Source organism: Pongo abelii, chromosome X, assembly GCF_028885655.2.
Source record: "Pongo abelii isolate AG06213 chromosome X, NHGRI_mPonAbe1-v2.0_pri, whole genome shotgun sequence".
NCBI classification, from domain to species: Eukaryota; Metazoa; Chordata; class Mammalia; order Primates; family Hominidae; genus Pongo; species Pongo abelii.
In genome coordinates, this window is record NC_072008.2 from 47,000,393 (window position 1) to 47,025,981 (window position 25,589).

At 42.2% G+C, this 25,589-nt stretch overlaps 1 protein-coding gene and 1 pseudogene across 7 annotated transcripts in view; both read right to left on the reverse strand.

Annotated features, from left to right (window-relative positions):
* SLC9A7 (solute carrier family 9 member A7) overlaps nt 1-25,589 on the reverse strand; it is a 167,426-nt gene that overhangs the window by 44,144 nt on the left and 97,693 nt on the right. For 6 of the 7 annotated variants that reach the window (XM_009234775.3, XM_009234778.3, XM_009234779.3 and 3 more), the window contains exons 4-11: nt 23,823-23,899; nt 20,882-20,994; nt 13,791-13,896; nt 13,310-13,451; nt 10,971-11,076; nt 8,683-8,771; nt 8,476-8,589; nt 6,036-6,147 (exon numbers count right to left, since the gene is read on the reverse strand). In XM_009234775.3, the coding sequence (XP_009233050.1) occupies nt 6,036-6,147; nt 8,476-8,589; nt 8,683-8,771; nt 10,971-11,076; nt 13,310-13,451; nt 13,791-13,896; nt 20,882-20,994; nt 23,823-23,899 (859 nt within the window). The remainder of the gene's footprint in view (nt 1-6,035; nt 6,148-8,475; nt 8,590-8,682; nt 8,772-10,970; nt 11,077-13,309; nt 13,452-13,790; nt 13,897-20,881; nt 20,995-23,822; nt 23,900-25,589) is intronic. The other variant, XM_054544154.2, reaches the window with a different exon arrangement.
* LOC129052809 (phosphoglycerate mutase 1-like) lies at nt 1,198-4,644 on the reverse strand (annotated as a pseudogene).

Genomic DNA, 25,589 nt, shown 5'->3' on the forward strand with positions numbered 1-25,589 from the left:
GCCAAGTTGTTTTACTCAGAAAGAAGAACCTTAAAGGCATGATTTTCTTTTATTTGATGCTGTCTTTTGCAAAACTTCCCAACACAATGAAAAAGCATTGTACTGCTTTGTACAGCACTTTTTCAGAATAATAACACTCCTATTACTTAAATGATTCTGCTAGTAACATGAAGTAAAAATAAATATAAATAAGTAAAAAATAATATAAGCTAAAACTGTGATCCCAGCACAACCCAAGCACTACACAGTCAATATAAACTTAAAAAACAGGCTAGGTACGAGTATGTCAAATTTGTGGAAAACAGTTCAGCATCTCCTTAGCAAAAGGGGAAACCACACAGAGAAGTGAAAACATAACCCAATCTACATCAGGGGTGGTCAACTCTTTCTGTAACCAGCCAGATATTATAGATTTTAGGTTTTGTGGGCCGAGAGGCAAAATCAAGAATATTATGTGGGTACTTAGATCAAAGAGATGAACATTTCCACAGTTTATTATCAAAAATCAATAATAATAATTGAGGCCACTTTGTTGTAATACAGGTCTAATAATGAAAAGAGGGAAATTCTTTCTGGAGGGGATATTTTGCTTAACTGTTGTTTCAAAGTCAGTGTTGTCTATCATCAAATAGAGTGCAAATATTCATCTGTGTAAGACATTCTTAGCTCACGGGCTATGTGAAGACAGGCAGTGGCCAGATTTGGCCCAGGGGTTGTAGTTTGCTGGTACCTGATCTGCATTAATGGATTTAAGATTAATACCATCAGTTTAATGTTTTAGAGTTCATCCTTCTAAGCTCTTTTGTTCCTTTCCCATATCACGCTCATAATTTATTTTATAGTAAAGACTGAATCTGGCCGGGTGCGGTGGCTCACACCTATAATCCCAGCATTTTGGGAGGCCAAGGTGGGTGGATCACCTGAGGTCAGGAGTTTGAGACCAGCCTGGCCAACATGGTGAAACACTATCTCTACCAAAAATACAAAAATTAGCCAGGCATGATGGCATGTGCCTGTAGTCCCCTGCTACTTGGGAGGCTGAGGTGGGAGAATCACTTGAATCCTGGAGGCGGAGGTTGCAGTGAGCCGAGATGGTGCCACTGCACTCCAGCCTGGAGGACAGAGCGAGGCTGTGTCTCAAAAAAAAAAAAAAAAAAAAAAGACTGGATCTACAGTCTTTAGTACATATCTAGTATTAATTTTTATTCACCATGGGCAAGATTGTGTGTATAACATGTGAGAGAATGAAAACTTAGACCTACTATATCTGTTTGTACATTTTTCTATTTTGCAATTTCACAATTATTAATATATGTAATCTGAGCACTTCGCTACAATTCACTAAAGAAGAGTGACATCAATAAAAGTTACATTGAAAACAAAGTTGATGTTTTCTATAATCTGTCCTAGATATTTATACACATCCAGGTCACCCTACAGCCAGCCAGCTATGTCACTGGTCAACATTTAAGCCTCTCAAGGGATGTTGACTCAAAGAAAACTTGGGCATCAGAGAGAGACCACGTATAATACATTTTTCTTTATTTCATTAGGTAAGCATGGTAAGCAATATGAAAGTGAAACCTCAGGTATTTCATAGCCTTGACAAATGAGTTCCTTTTGATAGGCAGATTTCTCCCAGCATAAAATATTTTTTATTGGAGATATCATTAAACAGCACTGTGCACTTCTCAGCTTTTTAGTACAGAAGCCAATGAGCATATTTAAGTTGACCTAGATGACAGGGTTAGCTCCAACTAATCTTCTTCTTGTCCACTGGCATATTCCTAATATGTACATAGAAGCTTATCACCGTCCTCTTCACCAAGCTCTGAATGTCTCCCTGCTGCTCTTGAGTGAAGCTCAAACTCTTTGGCACAGCACTGGAGTTTCTCTGAGGTCTCTATTCTACAGTGGTGGTTCTCAAAGTGTGGTTTTCAAACCAGCAGCAGCGGCAGCTCAGAAATGTTAGAAGAGCCCACTCCATATCCCCAGAATCAGACAGTGAGGCCCAGCAATCTGTGCTTTTAACAAGCCCAATGGGCAATTCTGATGTAACCTAAACGGTGAAAATTATGAGTTTAGATACAATTCTCCTTTCCAACCTCACCTTCTTTCCCCACTCCCTTTTTTTTTTTTTTTTTTTTTTTTTTTGCATATCATTCCTTTCTTATACTGATTTGGAAAAAAGATTTAGTACAGTTATGCTCAAAATGAGTACTGGGCCCATGTGGCAGGGCCAAGTAACTAAAACGTGATTCAGAAAACAGGCAGTGAAAGACACACTTGGACATGATCAAGAGGCATTTCACTGCCATGAAACAAGGTGGGGCAGGGATTCTAAAATACACAGCAGGAGGCACTCCTACCCCTTACAAGTCAAGGAGCTTATGCCATATTGGTATAAGGAATGGTTTATTTTCTGATGATCACATGTGGGATTATTTCAACTGCCACTAGAAACTCCATAAGGACTTTTGTTTTGTATTATTTATATACTTTTTTTTGTAAAATAAATGCAACAGAAACTTAATTCAGGATTGATCCCACTCATCAAGTAGAGCCAGCCCCTCTGGGGTCGGGGAGGAAACTGTTTTTTTTGTTTTTGTTTTTTGGTTTTTTTTTACATCACCATGCAGGTTATATTCATCTTCCACTGGAAAGACTAGAGCCCTCCAGGTAGTGGCCTGACTACAGAAGAACACAGGACCGGCTCCTGGGGGCAAACAGGCTCTCTTGCTTCTCCTCATTGGCCATGCCTTAGCATGCTTCCTCCCTATCTCCTACTCAAGCAGGTCCTTAGTACACAAAGCCCTGGTAAAAACCCAAGTCCCTACCTCTCAACTCTTTTTTTTGTTGTTGTTGTTGATTGTCTCTATTTCTTTTTTTTTTTATTATTATTATACTTTAGGTTTTATGGCACATGTGCGCAATGTGCAGGTAAGTTATATATGTATACATGTGCCATGCTGGTGCGCTGCACCCACTAACTCGTCATCTAGCATTAGGTGTATCTCCCAATGCTATCCCTCCCCGCTACCCCCACCCCACAGCAGTCCCCGAAGTGTGATGTTCCCCTTCCTGTGTCCATGTGTTCTCATTGTTCAATTCCCACCTATGAGTGAGAATATGCGGTGTTTGGTTTTTTGTTCTTGCAATAGTTTACTGAGAATGATGATTTCCAATTTCATCCATGTCCCTACAAAGGACATGAACTCATCATTTTTTATGGCTGCATAGTATTCCATGGTGTATATGTGCCACATTTTCTTAATCCAGTCTATCATTGTTGGACATTTGGGTTGGTTCCAAGTCTTTGCTATTGTGAATAATGCCGCAATAAACATACGTGTGCATGTGTCTTTATAGTAGCATGATTTATAGTCCTTTGGGTATATACCCAGTAATGGGATGGCTGGGTCGAATGGAATTTATAGTTCTAGATCCCTGAGGAATCGCCACACTGACTTCCACAAGCGTTGAACTAGTTTACAGTCCCACCAACAGTGTAAAAGTGTTCCTATTTCTCCACATCCTCTCCAGCACCTGTTGTTTCCTGACTTTTTAATGATTGCCATTCTAACTGGTGTGAGATGGTATCTCATTGTGGTTTTGATTTGCATTTCTCTGATGGCCAGTGATGGTGAGCATTTTTTCATGTGTTTTTTGGCTCTCAACTCTTTTGGATAAGGGGAGTTTTCCCTGGGCTTGGACTGAGAATCCGTGCCCTCCCTGGAGATGCTATCTTGACTAGATTGTGTGAAGACAGTGGGTGCAGGAGAAAAATGGCTGAAAAGAAAAATGGGAGACACTGGTACTCATCTGCAGCTACAACTTCAGATGCCTACAGATGTGGTCAGTGTGACACGTACAGTGGGGAGGGGCAGAGGAAGGGACGGGCAGGGGCGGTGTTCCCGGCGAAAGTAGTCTGTCCGCTGGCCTTTACCTCTTTTCTTTGTCCTGGGCAGCCACAGCTTCCATGGCTTTACGCACGGTCTCTTCATCCCCCAGGAACGGCATGCGCCTGATATGCTTCAAGTTCTTGTCCAATTCATAGACAACGGGAATAGCAGTCAGCAGGTTCTGCTCTGCAGAGAGACCCTCCAGATGCTTGACAATGCCGGGGAGGCTGTTGCCATGGGCTGTAATCAGTACCCATTTCCTCTCCTTAATCTGGGGAACTATTTCTTCATTCCAAAGGGGCAGGGCTCTGGCAGAAGTGTCCTTCAGACCCTCACAAGAGGGTAGCTGATCTTCAGTGAGGTGTACATACCTGCGATCTTTACTGATGCTGCTGTAGAAGGGATGATGGGGCTCTATGAGAGGTGGTGGGACATCACAGGAGCGCCTCCAGATCTTTACCATGCTTGGCAGCCGTTTCTGCTTTACGGAGGTCAGTCAGACCACCAGAGTGCCACTCATTAAGATGCCAAGTCCTCACTACGGGCAGCCACATCAGGTCAGTGGCATCTGGCACTGTCCAGAGGGTCCAGATCACTCTCTTCTGCACTGATGTGAAGTAGATGTTGAACTTATAGCCAGCATCTTGCAGTGCCTGTCCATCACACTTTACCTCCTTGTGGCCCCCAGGCTCAGGGCTGTGTCCTTCCAGCCGCTGAAGCAGTTCTCCAGGTTCCAGGCACTTTCACCGTGCCAGATCAGCAACAGCTGGTAGGCGGCAGTGGTGGTCAACCTCACCCTCTTTCTGCATTACTCCATGTATCTGACATTTAAATCAGACTGCTGCCCTTCCCTAAACGTGCCAGGCGTGCTAATGCTTTTCTGCCTTCCCAAACTGCTGCCTCCTGAAATTCCATTCTTCCAAGCCTAGCTAAAAGGCCACTCCCTTTGTGAAGATGGCCCTGAGCCATTCTCTTCTTGTCCACATTTCTTTCAGACCTCTTTTGTGCAATTCACCAACCCCTCTTGGAAGAAAATTAACTCTTTGTGTACCTGCCTCCCCGCAGCGGACTGTGAGCTCCATGAATGAGGCTGGTCTTTGCATGCTCCACAACCTAGAGCTGTGGCTTATGAAAAGAGGACGCTCAATAAATGTTTGTCAGAGTAAAAGGAAATCATCTTAGAAGACTGTACCTGTATCTAAGTTCAGAGGCAAGCTAGCGTGAGATAAAATGACTGCTTTACTGAGCAGTGCCTGTTGGTTTGATTTCAGTATGACCACTGCATGGCAGTAAAGGTGGCTGCAACTCACTCTCTGTCTTAAAGGACAGAGGTGCCTTTAAGGGTCACAGTAGCCTTTTGCAACTAACTTCTCCTCCCTCTGTTCTGCAGAAATGCTCTAACTTGGGTCCGTTTCTATAAAGCTGACGCTTACCACCCTCACTGTATCATCCACTCATGACAGTTGCTCTCTCCTTACTCTACTTCCACAGCTTTCTTTATTGTCCTTTGTCCCCTCAGTGGCTTCTCCAGACTTCTTAGCTTTACAGGGAAAAGGGGGACATGTGGGAGACAGTATCAATTAAGCAGGATGATCACAGTTATTAAATTCCAGTGTTGGGTCCCCCTTGCTTACATGAGTGTATTTTATTTCTTTTGCTCCACAGAAAGTTAGAGCTGGGGGACCTCAGCTAATTAGTTCAATTTCATTATTTTACAAGGGAGGATACTGCGGCTGGGAGGTGTTGAGTGACTCGGCCAGTGGTCTTTCTCATCAGGAGCTCTTTTCCTTCTAATTCTAGACCTGGTGCCCTTCAGGAAGTTTAAGGGTTATGAAGATCTTCTAGAAAACAATCAAGCACTTTAAACACCATATCTCCAGGTCCATTGAGTGGTAGTGATGAAATAGAAACGCAAATATTTTAGGGGACAATGTTCACATTTGGTAGTACGGTTTGCAAAATCAACACTAACTCAATTGAACATGTACATCTGTCTATTTCTCACTGCAGGGGATACAAACGGACCAGAAACTTGAATGCTTGTCTTTTTATGAACCTTATCAATTACATTTTAATCATATTCTTGTTACCTGCTGAATAAAACTCATTTTCTTTACACTTACGCCTTTTTACCTGAAAACATCATCATGTGTTGAAAATTCCAGCCAATCTTATGCCTTCTGCCCAAGTTGAGGAAGAAGGAGAGCGGGTAGATGTGCGCGGCTCTGCCCAGGAAGATGGCAACCTGACCACAAGGTAGGACATTAAGGGACCAACAGTTTCCAGAATGGCATTCCACACAACCTCCGGCTGAGCAGAGAATTTTAGGAATGCTGTGACACCTCGTTATAGTCCAGAGAGCTGCCCAAAGAAGCTTGGCTGTCTAGTTTCCCCCTAGATAAGTTTCTCAGCAACAAAATGGGACTGATTTGGCCAAGCTTCCCCACCTCCTGATTCATAGAGATCATTTCTAGCTTGTTAAACACACTATTGTAACTTCTTGATTTAATTCAACTGATTATCTATCTATCTATCTATCTATCTATCTATCTAACTATCTATCTAAATCTATCTAAAAAGGAGTCCAGAAATAAGCTAAAGTACCACAGCAGGAGAGAGCAGTTGAGAGAAGCAAACAGTGTGTGTTGGGCTCTACTAAAAGAAAAGGCACTAGAAGAAAAAAATTGCTAATCCTGCAGTCAAACTATAAAGAAAAAGTTTGCTGGATAAGCGCTTGCAGGCTTCATTTGCAAGTAAACATCAGAGACTTTAATGGCCAGGAAGAGCCTGCAAATAAGAGGTGGGGAAACTTAAAATATTCACAACACTAAAAGACATTCAGATCACTTATAGGAATGAACCCAGGGAGATATTTTTCTACCTAAGTAGCTAAAATGTCTTTTGGAGATGTAAGAAATGGAAAAGGAGTATGGAAAAAGGAACTCTACTGTGGAAACCAAAGAATTCAGGGAAACTGGTCCTTTGTCACTTGCTGACTTTAGAATAGTGCCCAACTGAGAGAGCTGCACACTCCCCTGGTCAGAGAAGGGAACCCCTGTGGGAGCCAGAGGAACAGGGAGCTTCCGTTTTGGCAAAACACCAGCTGCAGGAGCTGCAGCTGTTTCAGACAGAAGCCAGGGCGGAACTATCTTCTCTGTCTCCTGCAGGGTAAAGCACTGCCTGTTTTTCTTCCGTTTTCTTTGTTTTGTTTTAAGCAGAAAGAACCAGGTAATGCTTATAAAGTACGTTCTATCCCAGAAGAGAAACAAAAGTCCTTAAGTGGTAAGCAGCAGTTAGGATCTGCAGAGGACCCGGCTTGGCCTCTGCCAGGCCCTCATCTGTAAACAGGGCTGTGCTCTCACTATCTCTCACAGGGTGTCATGCTAGGAATACAAATCAAAACAACATGCAAGGTCTTTCTCAAAAAAGAATAAAAACACTGATCTTGCAGATTTTTAGCTATTAGTCTGGTAAGCATGGAAATCCAAGAAATGAGCCACCGGTTTAAGCGTAGGAGGCTCTCACGCTAGAAGGATTCCAGCATTGCATTAGGCCACTGTCACTGTCCAGCAGCTTGGTGAGTGTCAGTCATTCCTGCACAATAAATTAAGCCCAGAAGAGAAAAAACACTCCTTTTTTGCCAGCATTCCAAAATCTAAGGATAATCATGAGGCCTCAGAAAAGGCAAATGTGAATGTCCAGCAATAGGGGACTGCGCTCAGTATCTTGAAATCAAGCCCCAGAAAAGTTCACTTTAATAAAAACACAGTATCTGAGGCCAAGTGAGCAAAACCCTCAGCTGTCCATCCACTGCTAGGCACATGAGAAGCCAATCCCCCAAACTATGTCTATTTTCCAGAAACTGCATTTACAATGGGCCTAGACGAAGGAACCAAGGATTTTTCTATTTTATTTTTCTTCCCCTCATTTTTCTTTTTCCTTCTCCTTTTTTTTTTTTTTTTTTTGGTGGGGGCGAGGAGAAAGAGTCTTTTCCACCATGATCTGTAGTAGCAAGGAAGCTTGAGAAAAAGTAGGGTCACTGCCTGCAAGCAACCCTGGGCAGTGAGGAAGGGCTGCCCATACTGCAGACGTAGTCACGAGCAAGAGGAACAGAACCTTTGGGTCATCCAAATCAGGGAACCTCCTGGATTGGAATTCATACAGCAATGAATTGTCAAAAATAACACTGGAGACTGACATGGTTGCTGACTTTTAGATTCACCAAGAAGGGCACTTTACAAAACAATCACCTGCCGAGCACCAGTTTAACAGAAAGGCCATCTTACATAGAAAAGGCAGAAAGAATGATCTTGGAATCCATGCAGTCCTTTAAGCCAAATACATTTAGCGTTATGAAATGCCATTTAAGCCTTCTTTTTTTCATCATAAAAACCCTGTGAACTAGCATGGACTTAGTCACCTACCCAAAACAGAAATAGTAATTATTATTTGATGATAGTTTATATTATTATATTATTGTTATTTTATATTATTATTATGACTATTATTACTATAGCTTCTCCAACAGTGGTCGTCTCTGCATGTAGAAAATGGTGGAACAAGAAAAGGATACAAAAGCTCCAATGATGAAAATGGGGCTGAAAACGTGCTTCTGGAAGGTAAACAGTGCCAGGCCCATGTAGGAGAAGATGAAGTTCTCTGCCAGGAAATGTAACACCTCAAAGAGCTGCACAGAGAAGGGAAAAGGAAGCTGTAAACCCTGCAGCTCCCCCTTCCCTGTGTTAACAAGCAACTCGTGAGTACCAAGCCTCTCTCTCACCTGCTTGGTTCGACTTCTTGATTCCACCGACAGATTGTTGTAGGTGTAATGAGCTTGTGTGATTCCACAGAAAAGGACAGCTACAACACCTGTCAAAACACCCCCCCAAAAAAATCAATGGAAAAAAAAGAGGCAGGGAAAAAAAAATCTGCTGGAACAAAAAGTTAAGGTAGGCAAGCCTAGCATATCTAACTTCCTGAATATTTTTGAAACTTTCCTATTGCTGGGTCGGGCACAGTGGCTCACACCTGTAATCCCAGCACTGCAGGAGGCCAAGGCAAGCAGATCGCTTGAACCCAGGAGTTTGAGACCAGCCTGGGAAACATGGTAAAACCCCATCTCTACCAAAAATACAAAAAATTAGCCGGATGTGGGGGCGTGGGCCTGTGGCCCAGCTACTTGGGAGGCTGAGGTGAGAGGATCGCTTGAGCCTGGGAGGTCGAGGCTGCAGTGAGCCATGATCATGCCTCTGCACTCCAGCCTGGGCGACAGAGGGCAACCTTTTCTAAAAAAAAAAAAAAAAGAAAGAAAAAAGAAAAAAGAAAAAAAAAGTTTCCTATTACTACTGAACACTCCTACAACCCCTCACCTCTCATATCAACCTTTCTGTCTCCCAACCCTGCCTTCCTTCAAAGCCAAGTACCTCAACATCCCCTCCTTGTTCCAGTTTTAAGGGTATCTCCTGCCTCCTCTAAACTCCTCCAACTACCATCTGTAGTTGGCATATAGCATTCATTCCTTCAAAGAGACTGTGAGGGCCCATCCAAATTTGTCATATTCCTCACTGTTTTTAGAATGAATGAACTGAATTTCAAACTAATGCTTTATATACATATATATTTTTTGAGACAAAGTGGATTATATATTATATATCCCTCAGTAGAGGGCAGTGGCATGATCTCAGCTCACTGCAGCCTCTATCTCCAAGGCTCAAGTGATCCTCCCACCTCAGCCTCCTGAGTAGCTGGGACTACAGGTGCACACCACCATACCCAGCTAATTTTTGTATTTTTTTTGTAGAGATGGGGTTTCTCCATCTTGCCCAGGCTGGTCTTGAACTCCTGAGCTCAAGGGATCCACCTGCCTTGGCCCCAAAGTGCTGGGATTATATAGGCATGCACCACTGTGCCTAGCCTATATTTTTTCACAGTCTAGGGCTTCAGAGAAAATAGATCAAGAGTACTATTCCATTTATCCAAGCCCCGATCTTCTATATTTCTGGTTAATGGTAACCATTTTGTTGTGCGAGACAACTGACACACCTGGGACTTTGCCTACACATTTACAGATAACTGTTAAATTTTAAGGAAGTGGGGCATTTTGTAATGCTGCATATAAAGATTTGCTACAGTATTTTGAAAGGGTGATAAAAGTACATCCTAAGTACCTGGATTATGTACAGAACTATACTTGAATTTTCTAACGGAAAAATTCAATGATTTTTTTAAAATGAAAGAATGTGAGGAAGTAAAACCACGTTTCACCACACTAATACTATATGAAACTGATACCATAAAAATGTGATATTGAAAAACAATGATTAAATAGCCCAGAGACATAACAATGAAAAACCGTGTTCACATTCACCTGAACAGATGCAAAATCACCCTTTAAAGGACACATATTTTGCTTGTTATTGCTATTGTTTGTAAAATAACATAGCAATCAAGGGAAATATACAAATAAAATTTTAATAGATTCTTTGCACCGTAACATCTACTTATAGTTAGAACGAGTACTCAAAAATGTAATTGACTTTGGAATGATAAACTTTATCATTAAAGTCTACTTTTTCAGGCTGGGCATGGTGGCTCATGCCTGTAATCCCAGTGCTTTGGGAGGCTGAGGTAGGAGGATCACTTAAGGTCAGGAGTTTGAGACCAGCCTGGACAACATAGCAAACTCCATCTCTACAAAAAATAAAAAAGTTAGCTGGATGTGGTACATGTCTGTAGTCTCAGCTACTTGGGAAGGCGAAGGGGGAAGATCCCTCGAGCCTAGGAGTTCGAGGTTACAATGAGCTATGATTGTGCTGCTGCACTCCAGCCTGGGTGACACAGGAAGACCCTGTCTCTAAAAAAACAAAATTAAAAAAAGTCTAGCTTTTTGGAAAGTAAACAATCCATTTAAGACAGAACAACAGCCTTGCTCAGCAATCCTCCATACGGACACTTGCTGAACAGTTAAACTCCATGCAGCTGCTATCTAAGAATTCTTCCCTTCCTTCAAGTTCCCACAGGCCCCACTACAGTGAGGGGAAGGGTGGTCCAAGAGTAGAAAAAACCTACCTGTAAATCCGCAGGCTTCTGCCAAGAGAAACGTGCTCCAGGACATGAGGAAGAACAGCGCCGTCTCCAGCAGGGGGAAGCAGTGCAGTTTGGTAAACTTAGTCACGTTGGCATTCTGTCAAGGACCCTGTCTCCAGGTACATGTATCAGGGCCACCAAGAACCATACTCCACTAGCCCAGGACCCCTCCCCAAAGGGCTAGCCTTTCCCTTCAACCTTTTTTTTTTTGGAGGCTCTAAAGCTGCTGGAGATTTCTTAAGTAATACAAATTAAGCTTTCCAGTGGAACATAAGTTTTGTAGGGGCTGGAGGGAGGAAGAAACAGGGAGATACTGTTTAATGGGTACAGAGCTTCTGTTTGGGATGATGAAAAAATTCTGAAAGCAGACAGGGGGATGGCTACATGACACTGTGAATGCGGAATTGTGCACTTAAAAATGGTTAAATGACAAATCTCATTAGCTATATTTTACCATAATTTTAAAAAATTAATCATGTAGGCCAGGTGTGGTGGCTCATGCCTGTAATCCTAGCACTTTGGGACCCGAGGCAGGTGGATCACCTGAGGTCAGGAGTTCGAAACTAGTCTGGCCAACATATTGAAACCCCGTCTCTACTAAAAATACAAAAATTCGCCGGGTGCGGTCACACGCATCTGTAATCCCAGCTATTCAGGAGGTTGAGAATCGATTGAACCCGGCAGGCAGAGGTTGCAGTGAGCTGAGATTGCGCCACTGCACTCCAGCCTGGGTGACAGAGCGAGATTCCGTCAAAAAAAAAATCATCATGTAATATACCAAAAGCCATTAAATTTAAATGGGTGACTTGTATGGTATATAAATTACATCTCAATAAGGCTGTTCTTTCAAAAATTCAGCTTTCTAGAGAAACTGGCAACTAGTTTTCTGCGCTCCTTGAATGGCCATGGTTCTGAGAAGCATGGTCATGACGTCAGGCTGGCTTGTTGGGTTGTTTCCAGCAGGGCTGTGAAGACAAGGCCTGTGAGACCCTGACCCCTGTGCACCACTGAGGCCACCTGAGTCCACAACAGGTGCCTAATTAAGGCATAGGAAAGAAAGAAATGCATAATTCTTGAGGCAGCTACCAGGTGCTGGTGTCACCTTTTGGGACCAGAGATCCTTCTTGTAACAGTGCCATTCGACACACGGCCAGCATAGAAGCATCTCATGAGGGATTTCACTGAGGAATATACATCTCTAAGGCATCAAAAGGGTCCTTGTGAAGAAAGCAATTTAAATCTGCGCTATCCAGTGTGGTAGCTGAACACTTACAATGTGGCTAGTCCAAATTAAGATGTGTTGTAAGAGCAACACACACACTGCATTTCTTTTTTTCTTTCTTTTTATTTTTTTTATTTTTTTGAGATGGCATTTCACTCTGTCGCCCAAGCTGGAGTGCAATGGCACGGCCTCGGCTCACTGCAATCTCCACCTCCCAGGTTCAAGTGATTCTCCTGCCTCAGCCTCCCGATTAGCAGGAATTACAGGTGCACACCACCACACCCGGCTAATTTTTGTATTTTTAGTAGAGACAGGGTTTCGCGATGTTGGCCAAGCTGGTCTCGAACTCCTGACCTCAGGTGATCTGCCCACCTTGGCCTCCCAAAGTGCTGGGATTACAGGTGTGAGCCACCACACCCAGCACACATACCATATTTCAAAGGCTTGGAACAAAGATTGAATGTATAAAATCTCATTAATTATTTTTATCATAATTTTGTTATTTTTCCCCATATTGATTACATGTTGGAATGATGTGGTTTAAATTACATAGTAATGCCCACCAAAGAGGATATGATGCAGGACTCAGCACATCTGTGGAAGGGATGCCTGCTCTTTCCACACTTTGTTTTTTTAGTTTGTTTAAACTAAATACTGGGCCATCCTTTGCTTATGGAAGGCCACTAACTAGCTATCGCCACATAACACCACGTGGCCCAGAACAGCAGGTGGCAGCAGCTAGCTGGGGCTAAAGTACTTCCCAGCCAGTAGTCCCTAATCCCCAGTCTACTCCTGCCTCCTGAGCTCTTTTCACCCCTCTAAAACTGATGCTCCAACTGGATCACAAGAAAGGGAGAGAAACAGCAAAGGTGAAGACAGAGCGAAGTCTAGGGTTGCATTCCTAAACATTTTCTCAGACTCTCAGCTAGGGACCCAACTGTCATGCTTCACCAAAGTGACATATTTCAGGAGCCATCACGCCCCAGTGGAACACTCAATGTAAGATTCCAATTTGAAAGAACAGCTGAGAACTTTCTTTTTGAAAGTGTAATGCCACACACGCATACCCAGGCCCGAGCTGAAACTACAAAAAGGATATTAGAGCAGTCACAACACCAGTCACAGCTCCCATGGTAAAAGAGCCACTAAATATACCTAGAAAAATGCCAACTGACTTAAAAAAGGCAGCAGCATCAAAGGCGTGAGTGTTCAGTCCCGCTGGCTGGTAGGCAACAATAGACCTAAAGTTGAAAAACAAGAGACAGTTTTAAAAGACTGCACAGGTTTTACACTATGGTACCTGAAAATATCGACAAACATAGGTCTATCTACATTTTGTCAAGCATTGCCCAGGGTAAATTCATTTAATTTAATCTGCAGCCACCATGTTACGCTGGCGTCAGCATTCTGATTGCTGCTGGGCACATAAAGCAACGTAATTTTATCCACAAAGCTGATAAATCTCATTTAGAAAAACACCCAATTCAGTATGTAATACATTTAAGATAAGCCTCTGAATTTAGCCCAAAGCACAGAGAAAACTGGGGAGTCTCTTCTCCAGCAGAAACACTGCTACTTACGAGGACAGTACAATGGCAACAGCATCATTTAGGACGCTCTCTCCAAAAAGAAGTGCGTAAAGATCCACGTCTGCATGCAATTCATTAAATATTGCCAGCACAGTCACTGAAAAGTGAGCCGAAAGCACAGAAATTAGTTTTGGTTTCTGACCTTAAATCACTGATTACAGATTTATAGAGGCAATTCCTATCTTGGGTGGGACTGGGTGATTCAAGAGATAGCAAGGGAGTCAAAGATAGACTTGTCTATCCGTGGCAGAAATGAAAATGGCAATCTTCCTTATCTGAAGGAGCTTTGATATGATGCTTGAGTCTAATGATATTGCACCAAAACACTATGCTTTCCACTGTGATCCCATCACACTTTGAAAGTATCTGTTACAGAACTTCAAAAAATAATGACAATCAATGTGATTTGGCTTCACCAGTGGGTTGAAATCTCTTTGATTTCTCTGGCTCAATAGAGCCAAGGTTAAAATAACAAAGTTATTATAAAAATGATTAATGAGATTTTGGTCGGGCATGGTGGCTCATGCTTGTAATTCCAGCACTTTGGGAGGCTGAGGCAGGTGGATCACCTGAGGAGTTTGAGACCAGCCTGACCAACATGGTGAAACCCCATCTCCATTAAAAATGCAAAATTAGCCAGGCATGGTGGCACACACCTGTAATCTCAGCTACTTGAGAAGGTGAGGCAGGAGAATCACTTGAACCCAGGAGGCGGAGGTTGCAGTGAGCCAAGATCACGCCATTGCACTCCAGCCTGGGCAACAAGAGTGAAACTCTGTCTCAAAAACAGAAAGAAAAAAAAAGGGCCAAGCGTGGTGGCTCACACCTGTAATCCCAGCACTTTGGGAGGCCGAGGTGGGTGGATCACCTGAAGTCAGGAGTTCGACACAAGCCTGACCAACATGGTGAAGCCCTGTCTCTACTAAAAATACAAAATTAGCTGGGCATGGTGGCATATGCCTGTAATCCCAGCTACTTGGGAGGCTGAGGCAGGAGAATCACTTGAACCCAGGAGGCAGAGGTTGCAGTGAGCCAAGATCGCGCCATTGCACTCCAGCCTGGGCAACAAGAGTGAAACGCCATCTCAAAAAAAAAAAAAAAAAAAAAGAAAGGAAGAAAGAAAGAAAAAAAAAAAAGGGCCAGGTGCGGTGGCTCACGCCTGTAATCCCAGCACTTTGGGAGGCCAAGGCAGGTAGATCCCTGAGGTTGGGAGTTTGAGACCAGCCAGACCAACACGGAGAAACTCCGTCTCTACTAAAAATACAAAATTAGCCGGGTGTGGTGGCAGGCGCCTGTAATCCCAGCTACTCCAGAGGCTGAGGTGGGAGAATCGTTTGAGCCCGGGAGGCAGAGGTTGCAGTGAGCTGAGACTGTGCCATTGCACTCCAGCCTGGGCAACAAACGTGAAACTCCGTCTCAAAAAAAAAAAAAAAAAAAAAAAGATTAATTAGATTTTATAAATTCCATCTTTGTGCCAAGCCTTTGAAATATGGTGTGTTGCTTAAAATAATAATGACGGGGGTGGGGGCAGGGGCAATATCGCCCCTGATTGAGAACCACTGCTCTAGATACATGCCTGAGAGCTGTGTTCTATCTCAACACTCATACCCAACTACCCTCTCTCTTGATGGTTTCTACCATACGACTGCAAAAACTAAAAACCCACTTTCCCAGCTTCCCTTGCAGAAAGCATTACCTCTTCCTGTCAGGAAGAGGGCAGAGAGGCCAAACACCAACGCAGTCATCTTGCCTCCATGGGGCAACTGATGTGTGACTGAAACCCCAGAACAGTGCAGCAGAAAGACTGAGTGTAGTATTTTTTATGATTGTAGTGGAAGCCGGGACATCAGCCCGGTACTGGTACCCAAGATAAATATCTATTTGTTTAAGCAGGGATTAGCCAGGTTTTTCTGTTCTTTGCAGCCAAAAGCACTACTAATTGATACAATCAGAAAACCAAGCCAAACAAATGTTCAGTTTAGTGAGTTATTATAAGCCAACCAGTCTTGTAACCACCCCCCTATTCAAGAAATGGAACTTTGTCAGTCCCCCATATGTCCCATCCCAGTCTGAAGCCTCTTCCTTCACTAAAGGGAACCACTAAACTAAATTTTATAGTCATCATTTTCTTGCCTTTCCCTATAATTTAATCATACAAATGCACATTCCCTGACACTATCATTTGGTTTTGCCCATTTTTTAAAAATTTTATTTTTATTTTTATTTCTATATTTTTTTGAGACGGGTCTTGCTCTGTTGCCCAGGCTGGGGTACAGTGGTGTGATTATAGTTCACTGTAGCCTGGAACTCCCGGGCTTAAGCAATTCCCCCCATCTCAGCCTCCCAAGTAGATGTGACCACAGAAGCATACCACACCTGGCCTAAAAGCATAATTAATAATAATAACAATAAACGCTTACATAGCACTGATCTAAGTTTCAACTTCTCATTCTCCCTGCTCATTATCTCACAAAACAGGTCAGGAACCCTTCTGTGCCCCTCCTGAGCAAGTCTGTGCCTGACCACGGGGGTGGGATGTGGGTGCTGACAACTGGAAGACGATGGGATGGGGATGACAGACTGGCTAAGTGGTCTGTAATGGGAGAGATGAAACAAACTGCCCTCCTCCCTACAGCAGGACCCTTGAAATCAGGGTGAGCAGGGTCACAGCTATTTCCAACTGAACACAGACTGAGAAATCACAATTAACTAACTGAAGATCACTGGGTACAGGCAGTGGGAAAAACAAAAGAATGGCAGATATGTGAAGAAGGAAAAACTCAAGGACCTAAATGTGTTCATTCAACTAACTTTTCTTGGACACATCATCCACGCAGTCAAGGGCACTTAGCACTTGTGAGCACTCAGTACAAAGTGGCAAGCACTGACATGTACAAAACAGACCTAACTCAAAGAGCTGAGGGAGCAGATAATGGAGTCTAGAAAGAGTGACTAGGCAGGTGGCACATTTGAACCAAGTCCCAAAGGATGCACTCCAGCCTGGGCGACAGGGCAAGACTCCATCTCAAAAAAAAAAAAAAAAGAAATTGTTAAGATAGTAAATTTTATGTTAGGCATTTTTACCACAATAAAAAATTAATAATAAAAAAGGAAATTGCATGCCCTTCCTGTGAACCATCATGATGTCATTTCCCCAATTTTAATTCATCACCTTTGTACTCCTTGAGTCAATCAGCCTGACTCACAGGTTTCTATTTTTCTTTTCTTTTTAGACAGGGTCTCTGTCACCTAGGCTGGAGTGCAGTGGCATGTGTTCTCTAGTGGCTTCCTAGGAAGGCACCATGGGGTGGAAATGTGTTTTTTTTCTTTAATTGTGGATCTGTCTAAAACAAAAGCCCACAAAGATGGCACATGGCAGCCATGACACATGACCACAGAGTGGAGAAGGCTCCCTGTTACAGTGCAGCCTACACTATCCCACACATATTATGTCACCTTTGACCAGAAGACCAAAGACTCATGTCTTAAGCCAAGTACAGTAATCAGGGACAAGGATTCTTATTCCTTCATATCAGTCAATAACACTCTGTATCCTAACACTATAAAGTTTTTTGTTTCATTTTTTAAAGACAGGGTCTTGCTCTGTCATCCAGGCTGGAGTGCAGTGGTGCGATCACAGCTCACTGCAGCCTCAAACTCCTGGGCTCAAGCAATCGTCTTGCTTCAGCCCCCCCGAGCAGCTGGAACTATAGGCAATCACCACTATGGCCAGCTAATTTTTACAATTTTTTTGTAGGGATGAAGTTCTACTATGTTGCCCAGGCTGCCAATATCAGAATTTTTGTTTGATGCACCAGGCACTAGAAGTCAATCTGGTCTTGTGATGCTTAACTCTGCACTTAAGTTTTTATCTCTTTTATGACCCAAGTTTTCAAACAACAGATTTTTTAGGAGGCTGGTAAAACATTTCTAATTTACAAAAACATTCTACATTTCAGGAATATTTCTATTTGAAAAGCAGTTAAAGTTAATGTCCTGATGTTTAATAAGTTTAAACTTTCAATTTTCTACAACTTCCATTTCTATAAAGCCCTTACTGTGCCAGTCTTCATAGGCCAAGTGCAAATGGAGTAGCATGGTAATACCTTCCATTATTCTCTACCATAGCATAGACACATTAAAGGGAAGTAAACAATTACAAAGATAATCTAGAAAAGTAAGCCTCTCTATCCAATTAAATGAAGTAACACTGATAGCTCAGGAAACAACATCAATAATCTTTATGTTAAACTAACTTCCTTTTACTTGTTAGTGGACTAGTAAGACGTCAGTAATAAAATTATAGATGAGTATACTTAGAAACACATTTTCAGACAGACTGAATACCTTTCTGAGACTTATGAAGATCTATTTCTCCATAGACACACATCTGGAGACAGTCACAGACAGCACAGGATTAAAATAATAAAGCTGATTTTCAGAGTTCTCTTTGGAAACATGCTTGGCTTAAGAGATGATCTGTTATTTATTTATTTTTTAAACATAAGGAAAACTGAGAAATCTCTGCCTGAGTCAGATGTGGACACAGACCAGCATAATTTAGAGATGGTACACTCAATGCCTTACACGTGTTGTTTCATTTCATCTTCACAATAGCCTTAGGAGATAGGTACCACCATTTCTACTTTATAGATGAGGAAACTGATGTGAGGGGATAATGTGTGCCCAGGCCACCCGATCAGTGATTGGTAGGGCTAGAACTAAACCCAAGGCCTGTGACTCCAAATCCCACCTTTTCACAAACCAGAGTGCCTCAACAGCCAAGTCTTCAATACTAATTTACTCAGGGTGTTTGTAATAAAATATGAGGGTAAGAGAGGTCAATGTTTATTTTTTGAACATTGAGATTCTTCAGAACCACACAACTGTCTAGAGCTATGCTGTTTGATGTGGTAACCATTAGCCACATGTGGCTATATACATTTAAATTACTTAACATTAAATCAAAGTTAAAATCAGTCCCCTTATTCCATTACCCTACATTTCAAGTGCTCAAAAGCCACATGTGGCTACTGGTTACCACAGTGGACTCCCAGATTATAGAACATCTCTATCTTCACAGAAAGATAGCACTGATGGAGAGGACTCCCAAGGGGCATGGTCAAGTGGGGTATCTTAGTATCTTTAAGGTTATTACTGTTCAGAATATGAGAGGGCATTGGAGACATTGAGCAGACCTTTCTATCTCTACCGTGAGGACAGGAGCAGCTCATTCTCCAGAACTTCTTTCCCTAAGGTGTACTCTCAATAGCTGACACTAAGGAAGAGAATAGCTGTAACTACTTTATGCAAACTGATCAAATTAAAGGTTCCAACTTGGAAAGGAGAACTTTTTTGTTTGTTTTTGAGCTGCAAGGGAGGGTGTAATAATTCACTTGTAAGAATTGGTTCAACCAACACTTGAAAAATACAAGGCAAGGGATTGATGAATAGAAAACCATGTCACAGTGCACAGTCCTGCAGGAATGCTGCACAAAAGGAGTTTACAAATTAAATTACATTCCCTACAGATAATCATGTGTGTTTCTACTAAGAAAAGGTATTATTTAAACCAAATGATATGTTACATAAAAGAAGGCAAAAGGGCAACACTGGGAAAGAAGAAAATCTAAGTGTAAAACTTATGACCAAATTAATCATTCTAAGACAAAAGGCAAAACATGTTATACAGCCGGGCACGGTGGCTCACGCCTGTAATTCCAGCACTCTGGGAGGCCGAGGTGGGCAGATCACCTGAGGTTTGGAGTTTGAGACCAGCCTGACCAACATGGAGAAACCCTGTCTCTACTAAAAATACAAAAAACTTAGCCGGGCATGGTGGTGCATGCCTGTAATCCCAGGTACTCCAGAGACTGAGGCAGAGGAGGCGGAGGCGGAGGCAGAGGTTACGGTGAGCCAAGATTGTGCCATTGCACTCCAGCCTGGGCAACAAGAATGAAACTCCATCTCAAAAACAAAACAAAACAAAACAAAACAAACATGCTATACAGATACAATGGAATATCATTCAGCCTTAAAGTTAGGAAATTATGACAAATGGTATAAAATGGATGAACTTTGAGGACATTATGCTAAGTGAAATAAGCCAGTCACAAAAGGACAAATACTGTATGATTTCATTTGTATGAAGTATCTACAGTAGTCAAGTTCATAGAGACAGAAAGTCAAAGGTAGCTGCCAGGGGCTGCAGGGAAGGGGGACTGGGAAGTTGTTGTTTAATGGGTACAGCATTTCAATTTTGCAAGATGAAAAGGTTCTGGGGATTGGTTTCACAATCATGTGAGTATACTTAACTCTACTGAACTATACACTTAGAAATTGTTAAGATAGGCTGGGCACGGTGGCTCACACCTGTAATCCCAGCACTTTGGGAGGCCGAGGCGGGTGGATCACGAAGTCAGGAGATCGAGACCATCCTGGCTAACACGGTGAAACCCCGTCTCTACTAAAAATACAAAAAAATTAGCCACGCGTGGTGGCAGGCGCCTGTAGTCCCAGCTACTCAGGAGGCTGAGGCAGGAGAATGGCGTGAACATGGGAGGTGGAGTCTGCAGTGAGCTGAGATTGTGTCACTGCACTCCAGCCTGGGCAACAGAGCAAGATTCTGTCTCCAAAAAAAAAAAAAAAAAAAAAAAAAAAAGGAATTGTTAAGATAGTAAATTTTATGTCAGGCATTTTTACAACAATAAAAAAACTAATAATAAAAAGGAAATTGCATGCCCTTCTTAGAAAAGCCATCTAACTGTAGTCCCACTGCTTGGGAGGCTGAGGCAGGAGAATTGCTTGAGCCCGGGAGGTCAAGGCTGCAGTGAGCTGTGACTGCACCACTGCACTCCAGCTTGGGCAACAGAGTGAGATCCTGTCTCAAAAAAGGAAAAAGGAAAAGAAAAGCCATCTAAGTCTGTTAGACCCACCTATTGGTCGCTTCTTCCACCACCATGCCATGCAAATAAATACTACATTCTCCCTACTGCAACAAAAGTTAATGATTGCTCTGAACTTTTAAAGATTTAAATAATGGAATACCATAATAATAAAGACAAATACGCAAAGCCAAATACCTGGGTCAGTGGCAGAGATGATTGCTCCAAAAAAGAGACAATCTGTGTAGTAAAATTTATCTGAGAGCTGTCCCATAATCTTCATGAGCTTCACCACACCATACATGAGATTTCTGTAAGAAGGTAAGGTAAACTATGTCAGGAGAAAAAAGTAAGTAACTTAGCAAACATGCAAGCAGAATAGCACTAGAATGCTGCTCTTAGAGATTTATGAAAATAACAGGCAGCTGCCATGGTTGGACACTTACCAGAGACATTGCCAGCAGGACTTTGGCATCAAGTAATAGTTTGCAGTTAATGTCATCTTGCTGAAATATCTGAACATTTCACTTTTAAAAGTTGTACTGGCTAACAACTAAAGCAACCATGAAGCACAGTCTTCAATTAGCAACAAAGCTAAGGCATTTGAAGCAACTGGGTAATACAGAGGAAAGGAAGAGACAGAACCTGGCATAATGTTTTTGTAGCAATAAGTTGCTACAAAACTCACAAGACTCTAAGATAATGCATTTAATGTCAGAGAAATCAGTAGACTGGATGAAACTAGAGAGAAAAAAATGGGTTGGTCACAAAGATCCCAAGGATCTTGTCTTCTCTGCCAAGAATTATTTCAAAAAAAGGAAAAAGAGGCGAATATTTTTAAATGTCCTATTAGAACATCCATATACCCATCAAGATATCTGGCCTTTCACTCTTTGCATGGGTCGGGCAGGCCAGCAATAGCCCTCCTTATGCTATGTAGACTGTGACGTGGGCTAAGAGGGACTACCAAGTTAAATTTTTCAGCTTGGTGGAAGCACATTTCCTACAGGACAGCTTACATATTGGGAGAAGTGAGGAGTGTGAAAAGGTCTAGTACATGTTACAAGGGTATCTGTGCATGCATGTGTGTGTGTGTGTGCGTGTGTGTGTGGTGGCAGCAGCAGTGATAGCAGCAGCTTCAGGGGTCAGAGGAGTAAAAATAACCACGGACTTCACTCATTATACCCTACAGCCAATGCTCTAATAATGAGATTCTCGATGCCATTGCCCACCTTTGTGTCTCAAATGCTTAGAAGGGTGGACTAGCTAAGCTAGAAGCAAAAGAACTATTCACAGAATGGAATCATTTTGAGAAGAAACAGCTATAACTTAATGCTTGCCTATTGTGTGCCAGACACTGTTCTAGACACTTAACCAGTTCAATTTCTTTTCACAGGAATTGTATGTTACAGATTTGATTTGCCCTTTGTTGCTTATCAAAGGCTTCTTTCATGTACCCTTTAAACATTGCTGGAACAAGACCTTCCTCTCCATTTCCTTCCACCAGTCTGCGACCCACACAATAGACTTCTCTGGCAGCCTTTTCCCCATTTTGCTTCCTATCATCACTAATGCCAGTTATGTAATGTGTCATTCTTCAATAATGTGTATCTCTTAAAGGATAAGTCAAAGCTCCTCCTTTTTTGATGGCACAAAAGGCCCCTGCTATTATCTCCAGGTTTCTAGCTAATTGTTAAAAAATTAATAAAAATCCTAAGTTTATTCAGATTTTCTTAGTTTTTAACCTAATGTCCTTTTTCTGTTCCAGGATCTTATCCGGGATACCACATGGCATTTAGTCATCCAATCCCTTTAGTCTCCTCATGACTGTGACAGTTTCTTAGACTTTGCTCTTTTTTTTTTTTTTTTTTGAGACAGAGTCTCGCTCTGTCACCCAGGCTGGAGTGCAATGGTGCAATCTCGGCTCACTGCAAGCTCTGCCTCCCGGGTTCACACCATTCTCCTGCCTCAGCCTCCTGAGTAGCTGGGACTACAGGTGCCCGCCACCACTCCCGGCTAATTTTTTTTTTTGTATTTTTAGTAGAGACGGGGTTTCACCATGTTAGCCAGGATGGTCTCGATCTCCTGACCTTGTGATCCGCCCGCCTCGGCCTCCCAAAGTGCTGGGATTACAGGCGTGAGCCACTTCGCCCGGCCAGACTTTGCTCATTTTTGATGACCTTGGCAGATTTAAGGAGTACTGCTCAGATATTTTGTAGAATATCCTTCGACTAGGATTTGTCTGATTTTTTTTCTCATGGTTAGACTGAGGTAATGTGGTTTTAAGTGAACGACCAGAGAGGTAGAGTATCCTTCTCATCACAAATATCAAGGTACATACTATCAACGTGACTTACCACTGCTGATGTTGACCTTGATCACCTGGCTGAGGCAGTACTTGTCAGGTTTCTCCACTGTAAAGCTACTCTTTTTTCCTGCTTTCTGTACTGTACTCTTCAGAAAGAAGTCACTATGCACAGCCCACAGTCAAAGAGGGAGTGGGAGGGGACTGAGCTCCACCTCCTTGAGGGGGATGTATCTACATAAAGTATTTGGAATTCTTCTGCACAGGAGATTTGTCTCTTCTCCCCCATTTATTTATTCATCCAATCACTTACTTATATCCATATGGACTCAGTGATACTTACTTTATGCTCTTGGGGATAATCTAATGCAATGTTATTTGTTTTGTCATTCTTCAGCCATTGTAGGGGGGCTTTGACCATTACAGGGGCTTTCAGGTTGGCTCTTGTGTCCCTTTGACATCCCCCACATTCTTTTGTCTGTCTGTTTTCTGAGTACTTCCTTACTTTCTGGCATTACAAGATACTGTCTTTTCATCTTGTATATTTCCTGCCCCAACCCTAGAATTAGCCATTTCTGCAAGGGGCTCTGGTTCTTTTTATCAAAGAATGATAATAGAAATCAAGATCTGGGTGCTGGGTATAATTTTATTTCATGTAAATTGATCTTAATTTAAATAGCCACACGTGGCTAACAGCTACCATACTGAACGGTGTAACTCTCGATCCTGACTGCCATGATCAAAAATATCAAAATACTGGACTCTGTGGACCCAAATGGATCTCAACCCTATGGAATGTGTGTTAATTTGGTTATATGACAAAGGTTCACTTACCCAATAATGAAGCATGAAACAGCAGTCCCCAGGAAGGCATAGGCCAGTATAGACCCAAGATTTCTGAAAAAGTGTCTCTGAATAAAACAAACAAACAAAACCCAGGAATCACATTGTGATTTTCAACAATGAGCTTAAGAAACACATTAAAAGTCTCTAAAAAGTGGAACTCTACTTACTGTTTCCATTACATCAAGTAACAACTGAAGTTACTCCTATATGGTGTTATTTAACCTTAGACATCATGGTTTTAAGTTATCTTCTATACAGCCAGGTACTGAGCAAGTAAGCAAGGACTTAGTAAATTTTCAGACAAAACTGCTCTGGATGATTACATTAAATCACATTAAGTGTGTGTATATGTTGTGTGTGTGTGTGTGAGTAGACCAATCATTTTTATAATTTAACCCAAATCATTTTACTCAGTGATTCAGCACATCACTTCCAGTTCTGGTGGTACCTCAGAAGATCATCACAGATAGAAGTTTAAAACAAATAAAGTGTGAAGGTGCTATGTCATGAGCTTTCTGCTTAATTTGATATCAGAAAACAGAGTCCTAAATATCTGCTCATGGAACCTGAAGCGTCTCCTTATATTCATCTAGATTAATGTCTGAAGCCTGGGAAAGAGGGACAATAGAGATGGATGTGGAGAAATGAGAAACAGATAGTTCCATTTAAGATGGCCAAGTTTATACAAGAAGAAACACACATCAATATCACAGCTAGAAATTATTCAGAAAGTGGCAAAACTGCAATCCTTTCAATGCTTCTGCACATTCATTGGTTACCTTAAAAATATAAACACACACACACAGACGGATTTACTTGTTTTACCATGTTGTCTTTGAAGATTTACTTCTTACAAGTCATTAGGCCTGTGGGATATTTTGACGGAGGAAATTCTGCCTGTTCCTGGGATCCTAAGACACAGTTCTACCTCCTCAAGGCATAAGCCATTCTCATTTGACAATCAGAACTATGTAACAAAAACAGACAAAATCTCCCAACACCCTGATCAAACAAGGGCCAGGAATACTTTACCTAAAATTTTTTTAAAAGGCAGGAGAGGCCCAGCATGTCAGCTGAACAACATCAGAAAAAAACAGGGTGCAAGAAGAACCCAGCCTAGATCAGGCAGCTACCATGAAGCACGACCAGACAAAGGGCTGCAGGCGTCCTCTGGTCTGCATCCCAGACACAGGGCTGTCCCAGTGCTTGCCCCTATCTGAGTCAGTGAAGAAGGTGTTAAGGAATGCCTGCTGCCCCTAAGCCACCTGCTCAGGAGAGAATCCTTCAAGGGCTTGCCATGCTGACAGGCACCGAATGAGGGTGCTGCCTGTACATAAGATGGACACATTATGTTTGCCTCTTAAATAACCGCCTTTTTGTTTTTAATCGAATGCATTTATACACCAATGTTTTGAGAAAATATATATTTCAAAAAAATCAACAGCTGTGAGTCTGCTTCCCTTTAAAAGCTCCATAAACGGCTTCAATCAGGGAGGGCCAGGAGTGTACCAAGAACAAGGCACGAGATGAATGACACTTGTGAGGTATCCAAGAACAAATTTCAATCCCAGATGTGCTTTTCCTTGCCACTCAGCTTTCCTTTGAGTAGATATTCCCATGGTAACTCTGAATATAAATTAGATAAATACATATTCATGACATTAGCCAAAGCAAAAAAATTAGGAATGTAAATCTGCAGCCAAAAATACTTTCATAATATATTCTAAAATCACACACACACAATTATCCATCTCC